The 23,638-nt window shown below is 42.9% G+C and overlaps 1 protein-coding gene across 1 annotated transcript in view; it reads right to left on the minus strand.

The window, feature by feature from the left end:
- Positions 1 to 23,638, minus strand: part of KIAA1671 (KIAA1671 ortholog) — a 148,776-nt gene that overhangs the window by 3,880 nt on the left and 121,258 nt on the right. Inside the window, exons 7-11 of the mRNA XM_069961336.1 lie at positions 8,142 to 8,367; positions 6,739 to 6,910; positions 3,415 to 3,530; positions 2,366 to 2,529; positions 1,648 to 1,729 (exon numbers count right to left, since the gene is read on the minus strand). Coding sequence (XP_069817437.1) covers positions 1,651 to 1,729; positions 2,366 to 2,529; positions 3,415 to 3,530; positions 6,739 to 6,910; positions 8,142 to 8,367 — 757 coding nt within the window. The 3' untranslated portion in view covers positions 1,648 to 1,650. The remainder of the gene's footprint in view (positions 1 to 1,647; positions 1,730 to 2,365; positions 2,530 to 3,414; positions 3,531 to 6,738; positions 6,911 to 8,141; positions 8,368 to 23,638) is intronic.

The following is a 23,638-nucleotide window of genomic DNA, read 5'->3' on the forward strand; positions in this document are numbered from 1 at the left end:
GATGCAGATGTCACGGCACTCAATAGCAGCACTGGAGCGTAAATGTGCCGTGATGTCATGGTTCAGGAAGTAAGCCAGCCCGGAGAACCCTTAAAGGGAACCAATCACGCCGAAATTGCCCCCATTGGTTAGGAAACGTGCTGGTACATCACCCAGCTTGCGTTCCACAACAGTGGCGCGTTGCGTCTTTCGCACGCCGCACATGCGCAGTAGTGAATCTGAGGTTGCCATGTGGTAGTTCCAGAAAAAGTTCTGAGCTAGTCACACATTTTGCTCAAAAATCCACAACTCTTTGCCGATGTACATACATTGTGTTTTGTTTATAACTTTTATTTGGCACCACTGCTTTATATTATTGTAGACTGTCATATCAGAAAGATAATATCACAAAAAACATGTTCTAACAAGACAGGGCTGTACACTGTGGACAATAGCCTTTTTTGTCTATTCTGCAGCAAGAGCAGACAGCACTGCATCATATACTATATAGAGTTTCTTTATTTTCTTAAGGGTACGTTCACACATACCGGATCCGCAGCGGATTTCTCGCTGCGAATTCGCAGCGAGACCCGCTGCGAATCCTGTACTATGAAGCTGAATGGGTCCCATACACGCAGCGGATCGACTGCGTGTATGGGACTCGGCCCCTTTAAGCCTCCCGCCGCCGGACACCCGTCCGCAGTCCGCAGCCCCGGCCCCGAGCATACATTACCTGCTTGGCGCTTGTGTGAGGCTGATGAGGAGCAAGGGGAGCCGGGAGCTTCACACAGCCACTGCACCGAGCAGGTAATGTATGCTCGGGGTCGGGGCTGCAGGCGGGCGGCGGCGGGGGGGCTGGGGGGATAAACTATGTGTGAGCTTTTCTCTCCGCCTCCCCCTCCTACCATTCCCCTTCAGAGACGGCAGATGTAAATAAGTCCCTATGTGGAACTTTGTAGCAAATTTGTAATGCAGAATGGATAAACACAGTAAGTTCTTTAGAAAAAGTTGCAGAAGCAGCATGCCGGGGACTTGTTTAGATCGGCTGTCTGGGAAGAGAGGGGGGTAGAGACAGAGAGAAAACCTCTCACATGTTTTTTTTTGTGTCTTCAGCAGAAAGCAGCAGCTCAGAACTGGGGAAGAGAGACTGAATAGATAATAAGTATGAAATGAATTGCTAGTCTCACCATGGGGCAGCTACATTTGAAAAGTTATGTCTGAGTGGAATACCCCTTAAGTGATTATCTAGGTTTTTAAAAATTACGGCCTTTTCTCAGGATAGGCCACCCATATTATATAAGTGGGGATCAGACTGCCCGCACCCCTGCTGATCTGCTGTTTGAAGAGGGGGGGATGGCAATTGGTTGAGTGCCCCAACCTCTTTAAAATTTACATTTACACACACTCATCCTTGCACTGCTGTACTAGAGGCGTGAGGTACTGAAGTAATGTCCCATTAAAATGAATGGGGAAACGCTGTAGTATTATGCACCACCTCTACCAGTATTACAGCAATACAAAGATGAGCACAACCACTTCTGATAGGCAGGGGTGCGAGAAATATGACCCCCTCCGATCTAAAGATGACGACCTATCCTAAAAATAGGCAATCATTTTTAAAAGCCTGAATAAATCCCTTTAAGAAATAAAAATAGAATACAAGCATACCTGTTAACTGTTGTTCTCATATTGGCTCTGTCTTTTCTTTGATTTGAGCTCCTTTAACCACTGTGGAGATGCACTTGCTCCTCTGTAATCAACAAAATAAAATAAAAAAAAGCATGATGCTCCACTAAGTACAATTGCGTGGCCTGTCAAATGTGCTATCCAAACAGATATACACTATGGGGGAGATTTATCAAACATGATGTGTGTGCTCCCCTGACAATTGTCTGATCGGCCAGGGAGTCCATAGAAGATAGCGGTGGTCTGTTGCCACCGCTCCTGTTACACGGAGTGACAGCAGCAGATTTTTGCTATCCCTGTTGTGTGTGGTCGATCATTGCCTTCTATTACACGAAGCAATTATCGGCTGAAATAAACTTTGTGTAATAGGGCCTTTAGCGAGACAATATAGCGAGGTTATATACATATATATAATAAAATAAAAACAATGAATTTGCTAAAATTTCTAAAATTCTGTTTTCATATTTTCATGATGGGTTATTGATTGGGGAAAGCTTATTTTTTTTTAGCACAAGGCTAAAATAAAATGTGAAAAAGACTTTCTAAATGCATTGTAAAATGCACTATAATTGGGACAGGACACATTTGATAGCTGTTGGAACGTTCATTCAGCTGACAGCTACCACTCTTGACCCCACCATACTCTTGAATGTGCGGTTTAGCAGGAAGATTGCTTTTAGACAGAGCAGGGTCAACTGACCTGTCTTGTATATCCGCAGACGTTGGCAAGAGTTTGACACCCAGTGTTCCCTGTGGTAGAGGGGATTTTGGCGACCTTGAAGGTTGAGCAGACGCCTGAGGTGAAGAAGGCTGAGTTGAAGATTCACTACCACTTTCTGTCTCTTGCCTTTTTCGAAGTTGGGCCTATTGAAAACATAATTATTAGTATGACTTTTTTTTTTTTAAACATCAATCACATAAATTTAAAGACTAGGGTCCCCCATTTGGGATCTTCATCTAGAAGCCAGAGCTCACCACAGTTATTAATAGACATTCTATTATGAAAAACTCAGCATGTCTATGCACTTTATAGACAGCTTACTGGTTTTAAAGCGATCTGTGTATGGTTTTGCAGCACTATTAGTGATGTTGCTTGGAGTTTGGACTCTTGTAGCTGTTCATATTCCAGTTACTCCACATTTCAAATCGGATCGCCAGGGCTCCCAGCAGCGGGATACCAATTCATAGTCAAGTATCCTTTTAGTAAAATAAGGTTGTCCCACCTGAACAAATGCTTTAAATCTTTACTGTTTACTGATTTTAGTGGGTCCCTCTGGTGAAACCTGCTGTGATCCCAAGATACAGTACAGGTGAGGAGAGAGCACGGCAGTGTGTATCTCTCCTCAGCTGTCAATCAAATCTGGCTCAATACAGTCTATGAAGCAAAAGAGTTGGATCTTGGAAGACTGCCGGTTAGAAAAGATGCCCCAAACCGCTAACATGGCTACATAGCTATGTAAGTAAGTGGGAATATTGATAGTTTTATTGTTGTCTGAGGCTGCAATCACCTAAAGTATTGCTTTTTATTGCAGTTCCGAGTTGTCACTACTTTGCCCTGACCACAACTCTAACACTTTAGAGGTATGGATAGTCTCACTACTTATATAGCTATGTAACCATGTAAGCAGTTGGGGATATCTTTTCTAGCTGACAGTTTCCCTTTAAGTCTTTATAACAGCAATACCAAATGACATGGATATCAATACAAGAAAACATGTGCTAAAAACCTATCCCAGCTAATTGTTTTACCATTAGAGTGGAGTGGTCCATTCCGGGGAACATTGGCATCCTCTGGGACTGAACTGAAGACCTTTGAGGTTTTTCTTCTTCCTCATCAATCTCCTCCTTTTTCTCAGCTTCAGCTTCTGAAATATCAAGGACAAATATATAAGAACAAAACAAAAATGGTGAAGAAAAAAAAACCCAAATACACAGTATAGAAAGCACTTTAAGGAAAGGAGCTTTGCTTACAGTGTTCTTTTACAGGGTTCTACTATAAGCAGGTTAGAAGCTGATATGTCCCTATAGCAAACAGGGCACTGAGGATGAAGATAATTCAAGATCTGTACAATATTGAGAAGGAATTTTGGACAATGCATTATTTTATGGCTGCTTTGTATGCATATACCTTTCCAGGGACCCATGTGAACCAGGAGACCGGCACATGGTACATGGTACATGGGGCAATATGGTTTGATCAAATTATATACAAACATCCTGGCGTTGGTTTTTAAATGTAGCCGGGTGGCATTAGTGTTAGCTATAGGTGTGATGTGCAGCAGCTCCTTTCTCTCCTTGTCGTATTTTATTTTTCTCCCTTTTCTGAGCAGTTGGCACTCCCCTTCGTAAGACCCACATGACCCAAATTAGCAGGATACACCTGTGCTCACATGTCAGTACCTCTTATCTTTCCCATTCTATCTGCAGCAGTAATGGTGAGTACAAGAGCATATTCACACTTGTTGTTTGGGGGCAGGTTTCTCCGTCGGTGGTGCCAACTGGGTTTTGGGGGGGGCACTTTGGGTTTGGTCCTGTGACATTGGGGTTGCAGGGCCATTCCATGGTCTCCCTTCCCTGTTTGCGCACACTTTGCGGGGTTAGCGGTCGCTGACCGACACAGTGTGGGGTTAGCGTAGGGACCCATGTGAACCAGGAGACCGGCACGTGGTACATGGGGCAATATGGTTTGATCAAATTATATACCAACATCCTGGCGTTGGTTTTTAAATGTAGCTGAGTGGCATTAGTGTCAGCCATAGGTGTGATGTGCAGCAGCTCCTTTCTCTCCATCATTAGCGATGTCTATGCAGCCCTTGCTGAATACACAGAAAATAATTAAATAATACATTACCACCCACGCTCCCTGACTTCCTGCCATCCTTCCGGCTTCTCCCCCAGCCACTGGCTCTTCTGAGATGTAAAGTGGCAAGTTGCTCAGCCAATTACGGGCTGTGACAAGACGGAGCCATGGCCAGTGATGAGCGGCCATGTCATTCCAGAGACGGCTTCAGAAGCTTCAGCAGTGGCTGTGATGAACCGGGAGATGCTGGAAGGACACCAGGTAGCGTGGAGAGGTAAAGTATAGCTTTTAATATTTTCTCTGCACTTTTATTGGCTGCCGACCGTGCACCTCCTATTACATGGAGCGATGCCTGGTCAGCGCTTGATGACTTTTAATCCTACTGAAAAACAATGATCAGCTAATGATCGGGTCCTTGCCTGATCGTTGTCTTAATTACCCGGGGCGATTTCTGCCCAAATGGCCCTGATTGGGCAGATACTCGCCCCACGTAATAGGGGCAATTTGGTATGCATCATGTTCATTTTTGTGCTTGCCACTGTTTTATTGACAATACATGCTTTAAGGAGAAGTCCGGCAATTTTTTTTGTTAAAGTATTGTATTGCCCCCCAAAAGTTATACAAATTACCAATATAGATTTATTACAGGAAATGCAAATAAAGTGCTTTTTTCCCTGCACTTACTACTACATCAAGGCTTCACTTCCTGGATAACATGGTTATGTCACTTCCTGGATAACATGGTGATGTCTCTTCCTGGATAACATGGTGATGTCACTTCCTGGATAACATGGTGATGTCACTTCCTGGATAACATGGTGATGTCACTTCCTGGATAACATGGTGATGTCACTTCCTGGATAACATGGTGATGTCACTTCCTGGATAACATGGTGATGTCACTTCCTGGATAACATGGTGATGTCACTTCCTGGATAACATGGTGATGTCACTTCCTGGATAACATGGTGATGTCACAACCCAACTCCCAGAGCTGTGCGGGCTGTGGCTGCTGGAGAGGATGATGGCAGGGGGACACTGAGGGACACAGGGCACTGGAGGGACACTGAGCATCCCTCTGCCATCATCCTCTCCAGCAGCCACAGCCTGCACAGCTCTGGGAGTCGGGTCGTGACATCACCATTTTATCCAGGAAGTGAAGCCTTGATGCAGTAATAAGTGCAGGGAAAAAAGCACTTTATAAGCATTTTTCCATAATAAGTGTATATTGGGGATTTGTATAACTTTTAGGGGGCAATACAATACTTTCATAAAATTTTTTGCCGGACTTCTCCTTTAATTTCACACTAAACTGTAGTCAGTGGCGTAGTTACCATAGAGGCAGAGTAGGCAGTTGCTATGGGGCCTGTGCAGGAGGGGGGCCCGGGGGAGAAAGTAAGAGCGTGTGTCCTTCTGCTTAACCCCTTATGTACTGCAGTGTGCAAGTGACCCAAGAAAGGGTTAACAAGCAGAAGAAAGATCTCTGCTTCACTGCACTGATAACCTCTGACCTTTGTTCTCCAGCTGGCAATCAAGTAGGAAAGGAAAATGTGCAGAGCTCCTTGCAGAGGTCAGAGGTTATCAGTGCACCAGCAGTAAAGGTTGCTTTGAGGCTTCAGGGCCTGTATGCCTTGATATTTTTAAGAGAACAATGAATTCAAGGTTGTACTAAAAACAATTTACAGATGAATAGAGGGAGGCAGTCCATGAACCCAAAATGAACTGCTGTTCTGTCACTGCTCAGCCAATCACTAGCCTTGACAGGACAGTACAGTGGCCAGTGATTGGCTGAGGGGCCTGTCATTTCAGAGACTGGCTCAGAAGTTCCAGCAGTGGCTGTGGAGAGCGGCCAGAAGCTAAAGGAACACTGGAAGTGTGGAGAGGTATGTATAGAGTTTATTTTACACTTAAGGCAAGGGCTGCATGGACATCACTAACGATTTATATACAGCCCTTGCTGCACAATTATCGAGCCATGTAATAGACTCAGTAAGCGAGTGCTGATCTAGCAGATCTAGTCATCGGGCCGTGTAATATTGTCCTTAGATGCAGCACATATGATATATACCTGTATAAAACTTATCTGCATCTTCTTTGTGCTCTAAATTGCTTCATTTCATTGGTGGACAGTGTCACCTAGGCAAGGCTTCACAGCAGTTGGGCCACCTCTCTCTTGGGGGAAGAGGCCCAACTACCATCCCAGTCTGCCAGCCAATAAACCTATTCCTTTGAATCCTACCAAGCAGATAATGTTTAGCACATATAGTAGTTACCTGTGGAATCGGTGAACATCCAAGGACTGTCTGTATCCTCAATCACTGCTAGTTGGCTACTAGTCACTAAAAGTCGACTTCTACGCTGAGTCTGACTAGGTGCACGACGCTGGCTCTTCCGGCTTAGCTGAACCCTGGTCTTGAGTGCTGTGGAATCTAAGACTGATGTTTGCTGTGACAGAAACAACAGAGGTTCAATAATCAGTAATTTCACATTTCAATATAAGCAGATCTGTTAAAACCACAACAACCTTGTAATCACAGCTACATTTAGTAAATGCAGTACTGCAGACTATGCAAGCTGAAAACTACTACTGTGTAAGAAAAAAAAAAAAGGGGGGGGGGGGGGTTCAGTATTTTTTTTTTTTTTTAGGGTCAGTAAAGAACACCCAAACCCATACTATGTCGTCCTAATGGCAGACTCATCCGATTTGCCAGAATGCTTTATATTAGACAGAAATAGTAGAAATAAATGACTGTCTGAATAACGCAATGTGACTCGCTTTCAAATTCTCTTACTGTAGTAAAGAACTTGTCAACAAACATTTCGTTTTAAGTAACGCTACTGTCAAACAACTGTGCACAAAAATGATGTGACTGATGCACACTGTTTCTGTATTTATCAGGTACCTGTAATGTTTCTATAGGAATTTTTATAGGCAACAACTTAATGTCTGTGGTTGACGGTCTATGGTCAGTCAGCCTTTTCCAGTTAATTTTCAAGGGATACTTCCTGTACATGATTATTGGGGCGGTGGAGCTGAGAGTAGATCTGTACACGACCAGCATTATGGGTGAAACACCAAAATAAGAAAGGGGTTATTATGGGCCATCATACAGAAAAAGCAACAACTCTTCGATATACTTCCCTAACAACCATGTTTACATCAGTGTAGGATGTCACCGTATCACACCATCACAATGAGACATCACTGTGGAGGGCAGAAGTACACCACATTTTTCCTATTCTCAGGGGCATTGTTAGCCCAGTATCCCAGATCTCCCAGTGACGGCCAATCCTGACAGCACCTGTATCCTTTGGACATTCATGCAAGCAGGGAACTCCCCTGTGCTTCCGCTCAGGACCACCATCAGCACCTGGATCGTAATAAGTGCTTACAGGTAAGTACGGTGCTCTAGTTGCTCTGGAACATGAGTGACATCACTAGAGCGCCTTGAGAGCAAGGTAGAAGAGAAGATGGTGGTGGACTGTGTGGGAGCCAGGTAAGTATGCACTTTTTTTTATATTACAAAGGGTTGTCTTCTCTTCTTTCCTACTAATCTGAAATGTCACCTGTCAGCTGCTACCAGAACTGATGTTTTTTTTAGCAAGTTTTCATTTATTGGGCATTTACATTTTTCAGAACAGTCTAACATTTACATGAATTATAAATGATACTCACATCCATGAATGAGAAATCAACTGCTTTGGCTTCATGATAAGACGGTGTGCTTGCTGTGCCATCGGTGGAGTCCAGGTCCATGCTTGATCTATCCAGACTTCCATCACGGGCTTCGGCGATAGAATCATGCTGGTCGGTCTCAGTGTGGGATAGTGAGGACAAGCGGCTGTGCGACGGCCGTTTACGGCTGCTGATGTTATCGTATGATGAAGATTCTTGCACAAAGCTGCAACAGAGAAAGTAAATATTTTTAGTTGCCTTAGTAGAATATACGAGAATGATTTGTAAGTGCTATATTGGTTAAATGATTGAATGCCAGAGTAACACGATTTCCTAAGCGATCTAACGGCCAATGCAAAAAAACAATGACATCTAGTAAACAGCAGAGGGCAGTGACGTTCCACCAATATAGTAAATGATTTACATAATATGCAAGATGAACCAGCACAAATGCAGGGAGCTGCAGTGTTAGAGATAACCATTTTTCAGTTTTCTAAGGATGAATTCACACAATACATGCAGTGCTCACTTGCCGTATGCAGCAAGAAAGCTCCCGAGTTATACCCCAAACATTCATTGGCCCCCACTCACCCAACAGAGTGTCAGCCTGATATATGGTGGTATACCTTATTTGCAGCTGTACAATAATGAAGACATACAAAGGCAAGCTGCAAGGTATATGGTTTTTTATTTTATTTATTTTTTTCCAAGGGAACTCATGGTTGACTTATGCCGCACAGTGTGAACAGACCAAAAACATGTAAAAATAGCGGTACAGATGGTTTAGCTAACAAATGTAAAAAGGTAGATCTTCTGCAGTAGGGTGCATATGTGTAATATGCAGCTGGTCAAACATACAAGATATATCTGTATCTATGCACTGTTATAGTACTGAAGATCCTGTAAGTTTATTGTGCATTCTGCAGCTTTTCTGTAGAAAATATGTTAACCTAGCAGAAGGTTATGCGGGCGCTCAAGGCCTCTTGGGCTGCAATCTTTACCTACAATAGAAAAGGCTCAAAGTTCTCAGTAGCACCACTAAGACTGACCAAATACGTCCACTATGATACCAACTATATACAGATAACAGACTATAAATGGGTGTGACACATCTCCTTTTTCTCCCTTGTGTTAGCAGACACTGATGCTGCGGAGTATGTGATGTCTCCCTCTTTTCCCTTGGAGAGTCAGCTGGGTTTTCTATCTTCGCACCAATAACTATCCTGTGTGATTCACCTCCCTATCTACACTCTGAGTAAAGGCCCTATTACACGGAATGATTATCGGCTGTGTCCGGCCGATATCGCCTGTTACGGCCTATAATCTTTCCGTGTAATAGAAGGCAACAATCAGCTGACATGAACAATGTTGGCTGATTGTTGCAGTCTTTTGTCTTTCAACATTGTTGAAAGACAAACGACTCATACAGCAACGATCTGCGGCTGTTGCTCCATAGAATAGGAGAGGTGGCAGCAGACTGCTGCTATGTGCTATGGGCTGCCCGGACCATCTAGCGATCACCCCCCCCAGCTTTTAACCGCTCGCTGCTGCCACGCTGACAACGCTCGTTTGCTCCTCATAGTCGCCCCGTGGAATAGTCTGTAGGTCTGTAAAGTCTATATGATCTGCCCTACCTGAAAACTTGGATGCTTCCCTTTTTTAAGCTCTGGTCTGCAGCATACGATCCCCTCTCTGTTGCTATATATAGAGCCCAAAGATGGGAGCAGTAAAGCAGACACACTGTTGAAATCGAGTGGTCGTTATTTAATGACGAATCAAGGCCGTTGTTTTAAAATAACAATAATTATTAGCCATGAAATGACGGCCATCCACTCAATTTCAACAGTGTGTGAACAGATCCTTTCTGTGTTTTCAATCCGCTCCTGGTTTTGGTTGCAAAATTCTGACCAAAAATACTGTGTGGGAACATAGCCTTCGTTGTTTCATTTTAGAAAGCAAATGAACAATAAGAAAATTTAATTCTGTGAAAAAGTCTCCATAATCTTTGTGTTACAATGTGCATGAGGCCTGTACAGTGTCCATTGGTGCCATATGTTTGGAGCTATTCTGGCTCTATACCATCACTGATACAGCATTCTATCTAAGGCCTCCTAACATGTTCCTGTCAGTTTGTACTGTCACAAAATCCTGAGGATGCCTCAAAAGGCTTCAGGAAACCATTAGCAAGGACTCCCTGACAGTAATCAGTTTTTATGTTCAGGAAACCATCAGCATTTCCTGAGCTCCCATAGACTTCTTCAGGTTCTATAATTTACTGATCTAGTTTTCTGAACTAGATATAGGTATCGTCCCAGCTGATAGATCCAGAACACCTGAACTGATGAGCAGGTGGGAACAGGAGGCCACCATCAGTTCTCTTAGGTTTATGAATTTACTTTTGGAGGAGGAACGCAAAACACTTACACGCACCACACAAAAGCTCCAAGAAACATTGACCACAGTTTTGGGCTTGAAGGGTGATCCGGATTTTTCCAAAAAAGAGTTGGACTTACAAAATAAGGTAGAAAAGTTTAAATTTACTTTAAAGGAAAGAAAACATCGCCAATTCGTAAAAGATCTAAACGAATTTAAGAAAATAAGGCCTATTCCTTTATTAATAACCCGGATCAGAGAGGAACAGACTCGGATATTTCATCTTCTGAGGCAGAGCTCTCGGACTCTGAACAAAAGAAAAAAACCAATAAACGGTCTCCCTACTCCACTAGATATAGAGGTAGGGGATCATGGGGCCCACCCAGAGGAAGGGGGCGATACCAAAGAGGTTGGGGATACAATTATTCCTCATACCCCTCATCTCAATCTGTATCAACACCCTCTACGTCAGACTCAAACCAGGCGACTTCTTTTTTGGAGAGGGGGCCAACATTACCCACACAGGGATAATGGGCAGCCAACAGGGGATGGTATTGGGCCACCCCCAGGAATCAGACAACCAAATCATAAATTTGTCCCATCATATACTCACAGGAGGAGAAAAGCAGTTATTAAAAAAGGGCCTTTCGTTCATCCCCACCAATCGGATGGACGTATTCGGATGGGTAAAGGACTTACACCTCTTTGCCAGGTCCCTAAAATGGAGAAAGCTTTTTCTGATGCGCAACATCCGATCACATCAGGATACCGAAATGGACCAAAGGGACTACGACGGTATCCAGATCCTTACCTCATTACTGGAGGAGCAGGATCATGTTCCCGGCACTGGACCATACTCAGACTGCAAGAACAAAAGCACTAGGATGCCTCCTATAGGCAACGAAGACAATATCGACACCTTTGTAAAGGTTGTAATACGGGCTATAGAACAACTGTACCCACAAAGAATCCAACACAACCTTACAAAAGAAGAGAACGATGCCCTCCTAGCCCTCGAGAAGGATAACTCCATTGTCATTAAACCTTCCGACAAGGGGGGAAACCTTGTTATTATGGACTCGTCAGAATACTGTTCTATGTGTCTACAGGTGCTTAATGATAGGACAAGCTATGCGGTACTTCGGTCCAACCCCACGGTAAAATTCCAGAAGGAACTGAAAATTATCCTTGATGAGGCACTCCAGGGGGAACTGATAGACAAACATGAATATGGCTTCATGTATCCTAATCACCCCCAGACCGCTACTTTTTACGGTCTCCCAAAAGTGCATAAAGGTCTTACTCCTCTTAAGTGCCGTCCAATTGTCTCAGGTATAAACAATCTGACACAAAATGTTGGAACATACCTAGACAAGATTCTTAGACCGTTTGTGACATCCCTCCCCTCATACATTCGCGATACCACCGATCTCCTCTTGAGAATCCAAGATGTTATTCTCGAGGAACACCATCTACTATGCTCAGTGGATGTGGAGGCTTTATACAGCTCGATTCCCCACCATCTGGGAATCATGGCTGTTGGTCATTTTTTGAGGAGTCGGAGCGTACATGACATCCCCCACAATAATCTGCTATTGTCACTTCTAGAGTTTGTTTTAACCAAAAATTACTTTGTTTTCTCCTCTCACATCTACCACCAGCTCAGGGGCACGGCTATGGGCGCCCCAGTGGCGCCCAGCTATGCCAATTTGTTCCTGGGCTGGTGGGAGGAGATTGAGGTTTTCGGTGACCGTATGCAAAGGTACCAGGATTTTATTGTGTTCTGGGGCAGATATATTGATGACTGCCTGGTCATCTGGTCCGGGTCCCCGGAGGAATTCAAGGCATTTATGGATGATTTAAACAATAACAACATCGGTATGCACTTCACCTTTGAAGTGCAGACCCACAAACTCTGTTTCTTGGATGTACTCCTTGAACGGGGGGAAAGAGGCCAGATCCATACATCTGTATATCGAAAACCCACAGCAGGCAATAGCCTGCTTAGGTGGGAAAGCCATCACCCTGCCCCCCTGCGACGAGGGATCCCAAAGGGACAGTATTTGAGGGCTAGGCGAAATTGTTCATCATCACAAACCTTTAAACAAGAAGCGCATACTCTAAAAAATAGGTTCCTTGACCGGGGATATCCGATGGGCGTGCTGAAAAAGGCATACCAGGAGGCCCTCAATAGAGATCGAAGCCAACTTCTAACACCACATGGCAGAAGGGACACTGCCGCTAGAACCAGAATTATTGGTACCTTTGATTCCTCGGCGCAACAGATTAGGGATATCATCAATCAATTCTGGCCGATACTCACCTCTGACCCACTCACCTCACAATTGGTAGATACCAGACCGAGAATCACATATAGACGTGGTAAGAACTTAGGCGATAGAATAGTACATAGTCATTTCTCGCCGCCGTCATCCACGATGTGGCTTAGGCAGTTTAAATCCATTGGTACTTTTAAATGTGGATCCTGCAAGGCATGCAAATTCATACACCAGACCAAGACTTTCTGTGGCACAGGCGGGTACCCACAATTTACAAACCGTGAGTTCGCCAACTGCAAAACAGAGTGTGTAATATATATGGCCACATGTCCTTGCGATCTCCGATATGTGGGGAAAACTAGGAGGGAGTTTTCTCTTTATATGAAATTATTACATCATGTATTTTCCTTTTTTCTATTTATTCCTATTTTCATTCATTCCCCCTGATCTTCATCAAATATATCTAGTCACCAGTGATGGACTGTGTGTGTGCTGTACTATAGTATACATTACCTTGAGTATCCAATTGTTTATGGGGCATTTGTTTATTTGTCACTTCTAATTTCCCCTATGGTGTCTGTCCCCTTATACTGCATCTATTTCATCTTTGTAATATAGGTTTGAGGATGTTTCTTTTGGAGCGCATCTTCTGCGCTCTAATGACATCCTCGGACTTTCACTCTATTTAATTTGGGGGCATTCACAATGGGTGGAACGCATATTGCGTTCCGGAAGTGCAAATATGACAACTTCCGGTCCACCACCATCTTGTGTACGGGTGGAACGCACACTGCGTTCCGGAAGTGCAAATATGACCACTTCCGGTTTGCCGCCATCTTGGTCAAACCCGGAAGTGACTTCCGGCGTCTTCACATATAATACAGGAGCGCTGCTGCACAGTCCTCACTCAGCTCGGCTTATCCTACCAGCGGGCTACACAGGTATTACTCAGCATGTGGCCTGTAACAATGTATACTGGTCATTTGGCCATGCCGCAGTGGCTCTTATATATGTCTGCATTTTGTTTCTGTTTTTTATCTAGTCACCGGTCCACGTCCGATAGACTTCATTAACCACGGCATCATCAGGCTTGGTTATAACGTTGGACCACAGATAAGTCATCAGATATCATTTTCAGTTTTATTCTTCAGTCATATATTTATCTGCATTTATATTATATATCTGCGGCAGGTCTTGATGATATATGCATTTTTGGCTAACATATCTGGCCAACTACATAAGTGGGGGTTAAGTTCTCTGTTTTGTGGCCACTTTTCGTGGACCTATGTGAGGTGTGATGTACTTGCATATTCTGACTGACTGTGTCCATCATGTTATTAGGTAGTACCGTTTAATACTTAAGCATCATGGGTCAAGCTTCTAGCATAAATACAGACATCCAATACGTTCTCTAAGCTGTATCATAGCCGGATTTAATATTTGTTCCCTGATGAACCTGAATTATCTATAATCATATTCATCACTCAGGGGAAACGCGTTGGAACGAAATAACGTTTTGGAGTAATTCATTTCTCCGTGAACGTATTGCATATCAAAGTATCTCCTTTGTAAATATGTATATATTATTATTTTGATATTTGTGGCACGCTTGTTTGTCTGTTTGTTATTTTTTCACCTGAGCACTTTAGTTAGAGTGGGGACTGACATCGTGGTTGGGGCCACCCTATTAAGGAGGTGGGTTCCCCAAAAGGCAGGGAAAGATTTATGAATCTGAGAAAATAGAGTGCACATTCCCTATTACCTGTCTTTCTTAGCGTCAGCCATCACGCTTTCGGGAGATAACATACATCCCCTTGTTTTTCTTCCCCCACTCTATGAGTTGTTTTACACTTTATACTACACCAACCATACAGCACATTTATATTTGTTTTCTTTAAGCTTAGGTGCAGATATACGTTCTAGCTTGTACCTTTTTTAGATGTATACCCAATAAACGTTATGTTTTATAGTTTATTTTGACCTGCGGTGGTCCTTCTCTTCTGTGATAGCCATAATTAAAAATAATTAACCACTGGGTCACACCCATCATTGGTGGGCCGACAGACCCAATTATCGTTTTCTGTTTATATATAATTCCTAGTTTTCTGAACAGACAGAAAAATCCTGAAGGGTGTCAGTGATCAATGCAACCCTATGGGTCGGGAAATCCTGACCAGAATTCCTGATAAGAAAAACAGACAGATTTGCCTGAAGTGTGAATGGGGCCTAATAGAAGAGGACCCAAAAAGTTTAATACAAGCTCACTTATGGCTCTGCACAATTTAGATGGTGTGTTAATAGACCTAAAACAGAGCTTAAAAGAAGTAAGAACTGCTATGTTAGATTTATCACATCCAATCATTACTCTGATGGCAATGAAAAATACTTCCAATGCCCTGCGGAATCTGTTGGCGCTATACAAATTATTATTATTAATATTAATCCCTCACTGTAAAACCTATGGGTGTTGAGCAGGAACTCACAGAAAAAAAAAATTATGGAAACCAAGGAAAACATGTCCTTCCTGTAACTATTCTATTAGGAATGGATTGGTCAGACTGACCTACTAATAATTCATTATCTGGGCATTCATTTGAATATTCAGTCTTAGGCTATGGGCACACAAGGTATGGCCAACGGCCATTGTTTGGCACTAAAAAACAACACCCATTGTTCAATACATTGTGGCTGTTGTTTTTCAATGCAACCTATTCACTATAAATAGAAAACAACAGCCGTTCTTTTCATAAAAAGAACATTATGTGAACATAGCCTTAAAGGGGTTAGCTAGCAAAAAAAAAATGTTTTTCTAATCAACTGATATACGAAAAGATATATAGATTTGTAATTTACTTCTATATAAAAATCTCAAGTCTTCCCATACTTATCAGCTGCTGTATGTTCTGCAGGAAATGTTTTCTTTTCAGTCTGACACAGTTCTCTCTGCTGCCACCTCTGTCCGAGACTGTAGCAAATCCCCATAAAAAACACCTCCTGCTCTGGACAGTTCCTGTCTCGGACAGAGGTGGCAGCAGAGAGCACTGTGTCAGACTGAAAGGAAACAACATTTCCCGCAGGACATGCAGCAGCTGATAAGTATGGGAAGACTTGAGATTTTTACATAGAAGTAAATTACAAATCTATATAATTTTTTTGAAACCAGTTGATTTCACTAGATAACCTCTTTAAACAAGCAACTTTTCATAATTTACAAAAAGAAGAAGTGACTACCCTATCCGCAGACATCTGTCACCCACTGCAAACAATTAGTACCTGAAAGAGTCGAAATGGACATTTACATGTGTAATGGGCAGCTTTATACTAGCTACAGATTATACTTGCTGCTTTCTAGTAGGCTGACAATCCCTTTTAACCTACGATAGTAGAAAAAAATTCTCATTATGTTTATATTCGGTAGCATAAAACCACTATAGGCATATAGGCACATAATTTGGGCATGTATGGCATTACACTATACAATATACTAATACTAGGATTGCCATTGCACCCTGCCTGAAGTAACACTATGCTGTATTAGAGGGATTATAGAGGTTTAACCAGAATAAACCAGATTAGACATTAGTAGTGAAGGTGCTATGGAGAATACAATCTCATTTCGGCGCTGTATACGGTAATAAAACAGGGTCTCCTCCTCCACTCCATCCTTCGGAGTCACACAGTCCACTCCACACAATACACAATTTGCAGGCACTAAGCACAAGTGTTATTTCCAGCCTGGAGTGTCTGACAGGAATTGCGCCATGACTGATCCTATAAACAAGGATGATGAGATAAGCTGCTCTCTTTCAGGCCTGACTCCTTCCTCTTTATCGCTGTCCTACTAGGGAAGTAGATATGTGAGGCAGCCCTCCGCTGGCTGTAAATATTTGGATGTAGCAGTGAGTTATAAGTGCATGGAGGTGCACGTCACGCACCGCTTATTCCCCGCTGTATGGGTGTCACGGGCCTATTTATAGTCCTGCAGTCACTCCGGCAGCACAATAACAATGTCATTATGCTAAGCAGGCAGACTAAACAAGCTTCGATGTACTGTGCAGCAAGTAGCACACCAACCCATCACTTAACCTGGAGTGCTCCTTTATTGCTAAACCAACAGGGACTCGTTCAATAGGAAGCACTCTGCGGTATGGGTTTCCCAAAGTTTAATAGTGAAATGTAACTTCTGGCACGGTGAGACTTAAAAGCGGTTTGATGAGGGCTTTGCCCACGACAATATGTAACCCTGACTATTCTAGGCTACAGCATGATGCCAATGTGTTTAGCAATACAGTTGCAGCAAATGTGCAAAATGACTGCACATAGCATACTTCTACTGTGGGCAACTTTGCAGAACAGTTACAGGTTAGGTCCCTTGGAAGAAAAAAATCACAGGGAGGCAGGCAGGGAGGAACATAGTAAGGAAAGTATACTTACCTGTCCCCGTGCCCCCGTAATGCTGCTCTCAGAATGTCGCCGGGTGTCATTTTTGCCCGGCTTCCTGGAGTGTCCCACCCCAGTCACTGATTGGCTGAGCGGGCAATTTATCAACCAGGTACATGATGTGCAGCAGCAGGAGCTGCAGAAGGCAGGCAGCTGTCAGATCAGTAAGAGTGCTGTGGGGGCACAGGGATGGGTAAGTATACTTTATTATGTTCCCATACCCTCTGCCTTCCTGTGATTTTTTATTTTCATGGGGTTTCTCCTTTAAAGGGAACCTGTCACCCCGGCTGCCGGGGTGAAGCCCGTCCGATCCCCCCGGTGGAGACCCTTAAATTTATCCCCCTGTTCCGCCGCTGAGAAATCCCTGTTTGAAGCCGTGCGCATGCTCACTAGAGTGGGGTCCGACGCCCATAGAGAATGAGAGTAATTCTCTATGGGCGTCTGACTCATCTCTGGTGAGTGTGCGCATGGTTCTGACAGGGTCCGGGACTTCGAGGAAGGGGTAAGAATAAGGGGCTCCACCAGGGTTCGGGCGGGCTTCACCCCGTCAGCCGGGGTGACAGGCTTCCTTTAATGCGTCTTTGTTTTTGGCATCTTGACCCTGGGGCCAATGTTGTACCTTTCTGTATACAACAGAGTTAGGTGAGCCCCTAATCGTACATGTAGCCTTTCCCCGTAATAAGATAGGACAGTGTTTATTGGAAAAATGAAGCTTTAGTTTTTCCTTTAAGTTTTTTTGGCGCTAACACCAGAAATGGACTAAGAATTAGAGATATAAAAGTAAGGAGTTCTTCTTCCCTCTGGATTTACTTTTGGCATAAAAACAACTGTTGTGGCTTTATTTGAAAAAAAAAAATGCTGTGTGTGATGCTAGCCGCACCATGTCCTTATATTCCTAACCTAACCCATAACTGACAAACGAAGTCCCTGAAAAACTAGGCCCACATTTATCAAACTGAGGGAAGAAAAAAAGTCCAATATGCCCACAGCAACCAATCGCAGCTCAGTTTTCATTTTACCAGAGCGATACGAGAAATAAAAGCTGAGTTGTCATTGGTTGTTGTGGGTAATATTTTGTCCTTAGATTGATAAATCTGGGCCTTTATGTCTTATTTTAAAAAGTGTATAATAATATACAGTATATAAAAAATATCTAAAATGAATCTGCTTTTCAATAGATTTTTATTTTGATCTATTTAGTATATCAATACCTATATAGTTGAGATGCTTATAAACAACCAGCACACGTAACACTGTGCATAAAGTTAACACTTAACACCACGGGGGATATGTTTAACAATGGAAAATGTAATCATGAAGAGGAAGGATGGGGGTGGGAAGGCAAGAAGTCAATATAGGAAAGAGACAGAACATTGACAAACAGATGAATGGAACCATTAAGACACTTTTTGTAGGAGAATCAGTAATATAGAACTTGGACCTCAAGGGTCTATTCACACGTATAGGAGCGGGTGCAGATTTGAAGTTGCAGATATCAATGTAACTCAATGATGGAACACTGATGAAAATCAGTGTTTTATTTCTCACTTGAAGGGGTATTTAAAGGGGTATTCTCATCTCAACTTAGGGAAAAAGCATCAAATCAGGGGAAGGAGGCAAGTTTCTTAAATGAATGTATTTGCACAAATAATTAACTACAAATATGAGCTGAGATGAGAGAACCCCTTTAAATCCATATTTTAGGTCTGAAATAAAGAGCACCAGTATCTAATAAAATGTAATGATCAAGAGACTTATGTCACGTAACAGCACTGCAATGTATCACAGCCTATAATCAAATCATAGCGTCATATAGGAAAATATAACCGCTATAGTATAGCTGTGGGGGAAAACCGGTGCAAAACAGCATAGAATGAAGCGTCAGGATGGTAAAGCACATTATATGGGCTGTATAACCCAATGTAAGCATACTAGCTTTTTTCCTCATTGCTTTCTGGCCAGGAATGGTTGTATAGGAGAAGACTACTTATATTTATTCTATTGTACAAGAGAGGAAGACGGTGTAAGACATTATTAATGAGGAGGATGTGGATGACAGGAAAGAGATGGTAGATTTACATGGTGCGTGTAGGGAAAGCAAGCTCTAAGAGAGGATGAGGGGGGTGGAAGAGGAGGCAGGCAGGGGAGAGAGGGAGAGGAAGGAGGAGAAGAGAATGAGGGGGAGGGGAGGAGACATACAAGAAGAAAATAGAGAAGGGAGGGGGTGCAGGTAAAAGCGTGATTGGTTAATATAACCTATGCCTCAGGCAGAATACCTATTTTATCACTTGACAACAAGTAACCTATACAAGGACATCTGAGCACCAGTCAAGACATCTCGCACTTGCACTTCATTCATCACAAAAGGCATAACTGGTGTAACAAGCCTGAAACAGCGCTCAAAACCTGTATTATCACTGCACCCAAGTCACAAATGTTCAACATTTCACCTATAAATCTACGTGTACCTACAGTATTAGATCAAATAACATAAGAGTAGCAATCATATTGGTAACAACAATGCATCGCTACTGATAAAACAACTATCATATACAACTTTGAGGACTGGATTTTTTTCTCTTTTAAATATAACATCAAGGGACCTTAGAAGAAAAAAAAATTATATATATTTTTTCAAATATGTTTAAAAGAAATACTATGTAAATGTTTTTTCTTTTAATGTTCCTTGACAAAGAAGAAATGTAATCAAAGATAGGAGATAGATAGGAGATAGATAGATAGGAGATAGATAGATAGATAGATAGATAGATAGATAGATAGGAGATAGATAGGAGATAGATAGATAGATAGATAGATAGATAGATAGATAGATAGATAGGAGATAGATAGGAGATAGATAGATAGATAGATAGATAGATAGATAGATAGATAGATAGGAGATAGATAGATAGATAGATAGATAGATAGATAGTAGATAGATAGATAGATAGATAGATAGGAGATAGAGAGATAGATAGATAGATAGATAGATAGATAGATAGATAGATAGGATATAGATAGATAGATAATTGGTGATAGGAGATAGATAGATAGATAGATAGATAGATAGATAGATAGATAGATAGATAGACACACATAATCTCTATTTTTTTCACAAAATCATAGGGTTCATAAATCCATAGAAGCAAAAATGGCCTCAGCACCCCATATTTTACACACCAAGGTTCCTAGGCTGCTTGCACACGTACTTTTACATATGGATGTGATACTACATCTCTGCCTATAGTGTTGATGTTGCAGCCTACTTTAAAGCAGGATGAGCTGAGCTCAAATATAGTTTGTTGTGAAAGATTGAGTACAACTTTCGAAGCATCAGAGATGCATCAAATGTTTTTATTGGTCAGGTCTAGGTATTCAGACTTAGGGCCCTATTCCACTGGTCGATAATTGTTCGCATAATCGTTAACGATTAACGATCTCAAACGACCGCTATTCGCAAAAGACCTGAAAACGTTCACTCATTTCCATGGAACGATAATTGTTACTTATGATCGTATTTGCGATCGTTTTTTCTTCGCTATTTCTTCGCAATTGCGTTCGTATCTACTGCGAACAACCGAACGACATCTTATTCAATGCGAACCTTTTGCGAACGAGCAATGATAAAAATAGATCCAGGTCTTATAAAGCGATCAACGATTTCTCGTTCGGTCGTTAATCGTTAACTGCATTTCAACCGAACGATTATCATTTAGATTCGAACAATTTAACGATAATCTGAACGATAATCGTCCGGTGGAATAGGGCCCTTACACTGATCTCCAAAAGAAACACAGAAGTACAAACGCACACAAGGAAAGATCAGCACCAACCCTGACACCATGTGCGGCTCCGTATCAGGAGAAGGACGGGGTGCTTACCACAGTAGAAAAAAGTCTACATGCCTGTTCAGCGTCTGCCTTGAATATGTCCGCACCTTGTTTGTCCGTTGCTTTTTGGATATAATAAAGCTACAAGATTTTATTGGATGGTGAGTGCTACCTATTCATTGCTTCTACGTATACACTGCAAACACAGAGAAGTATTCTGTTGAGCGCTTCTCTCTCGGTCTCTCTGCTTTCTGCTGGATCCTGAGTATGACAGGGAGAGAACCTTGTTCCCTGCTTGTTCTAGCAATAGATTAACCAAATATATTAAAGGGTTGACTGAAAGCACGGTTGGCCAGTCAGATGCCAACCACAGGAACATTGAACTCATATTTGACGATATTCTGTGATCTGGAGTCTTCTATAAAAAGCATTTTTTATTACGGGTTGAAAGAGTTGTCTGTGACACTGTCAGTGCCGGCCCCGCACAGCCTTAGCTTGCCCTGCTCTCCGGCCCCCGCTGTATCTTCAGGCCAGCCCTGCTGTCAATCTTTTGGGAGGAGGCGGAGCAGCCGCCTAAAGATACAGCAGCGGCTGAAGAGCGGGGTGGACCAAGGCTGTGCGGAAGCTGACAGCGTCACAGACACACTCGGAATAAAGATGCCTTTTACAGGAGATGCTGGATCACACAGTACTGCGCCAAAAGTAACATATGCAGTGATCCTGTGATCGGCATCTGGAAAATGGCAGCAAGGATACATGGTGAGCAGATTAATGTATAATTCTGCTTAACGTATAATTTTATTCATACGTTAAGCAGAATTATACATTAATCTGCTCACCATATTTTTTTCATGCTGAATTAGAATTAACAAATTGTACTGTGGCAAAAAGGGGGGGGGGGGCACCATTATAGGGTCTCAATTTTTAATTAATATCTCTGGCACAAGGCAAAAAAGGGATTTTCTCTAGAAACCCTGATGTGTATGGAGTGTCAGAGTCTCCTGGCAGCCTTAAATTAATGATAAATCTAAGCAAGTCCTCTTAGTGCTGGGCTGAAGACCTTACTCACTGTCTCTGGGCGAGTGCCAGTTGTAATATGCCTGATCCTGCCAGCTGCCTCTGTGTTTTCCTGTAGTAGGCAGATCACACAGAGCATCTCATGTTTATGGGAACTGACTGTATGATCATATTGCTTCTCCTTAGATAAACAACACCAAAAGACTATTATCTCACTCTCTCCATAATATCAATCCCAAATGTGCACATTAATAGGAAAGTCGGGGAACAAGGCCGTCATCCAAGACTTATCTTATATGTTTATAGTCTTTACTAGATAGCAAAAGTCCAGAATATAGGCTTTGATGGACTTTATCTGTGACAAACTTCATTTGTTTAAAGGAATCACAAAATTACTAATTAAAGGAGAAGTCTGGCCAGCCAGAAGGGCCAGGGGGGAATGTAATAAGGAGTCCTAACTTACCTCTCCCTGTGCCCACAACATCACAACTGCCTGTCCCGGCTGATGGACAGCCCGCTCAGCCAATCAGTGACTGGAGCGGCGTCCCACATTAGCCACTGACTGGCTGAGCATCCAGTCCATCAGTAGGGACTTGTGTGCCAGAAGACCTGAACCCGGTACATGAGGCAATATGGCAGACATCAGGGGAGAGAAGGATTAGGCATGGGCAGGCAGGGGGGTGTAGGAAACAAAATAAAGAATGTAAACTTGCCCATCCCCGTACCCCGATGCTTACTGATCTCTGACAGCTGCCGGCCTACTGCAGCTGCAATGTCAGGTACCTGGCTGATGGATTGGGAGTGGGACACTGCTGATCTCTGACTGGCTGATTGGGCAATCCATAAGCGGAACCATAAAGTTGCAGCAGAAGAAGCCGGAGTGATATGTACCAGGAAACTGGGAGAAAATTGGGATGACGTTCTTGCACCCCCCCATCTGCAGGTGATTTTTTACTTTCTTCTTTAAAGGTCCTTTGGTAGGCACAAACTACCGACTGGTAGGCATAACCCTCACTGATGATAGAACAGCCTGTGTAAAAGGGCCAGGGATCAGCTGACCAACAAGAAATTTCTTTTCCATTGGCAAATAGAATCTTTTGTGTTTGCTTTAAAATCAACGCTAACAATGTAACTGGGAATGTGTAGGCTTCTGCAATCTTGCAGACTGGTGATCGCTTGCAATAATAGTCAGACATTGTTATATGGCCCTAACCTTTTCCTCAACCCAAACCTCCTGTTCTTATTTCCAAAATGTTTCTCCCACTGCCCTAGTTCTCTGGAATGTACTACCCTAGAAAATTCTGGGGCAATTCTAAACATCCACAATTTATATTTATACTTCCCTACTCTCCCCTAATATTCTGCAGAATTTGCCCGTGTTCCCAGCTCACTACGGATGCTTTTGGCCCAGTCTCTTCAGTGACAGGCCGCTCAGTCATTCACTGGCAGAGAAGAGACAGCGTCACTGCCAGTGACTGGCCGAGCGGCCAGTCACTGAAGAGACCGGGCTAGAAGTGTCAGTGGGGAGCGGGGACGCTGCAGGACAATGGGGAAGAAT

Source organism: Dendropsophus ebraccatus, chromosome 3 (genome assembly GCF_027789765.1).
Source record: "Dendropsophus ebraccatus isolate aDenEbr1 chromosome 3, aDenEbr1.pat, whole genome shotgun sequence".
NCBI lineage: Eukaryota > Metazoa > Chordata > Amphibia > Anura > Hylidae > Dendropsophus > Dendropsophus ebraccatus.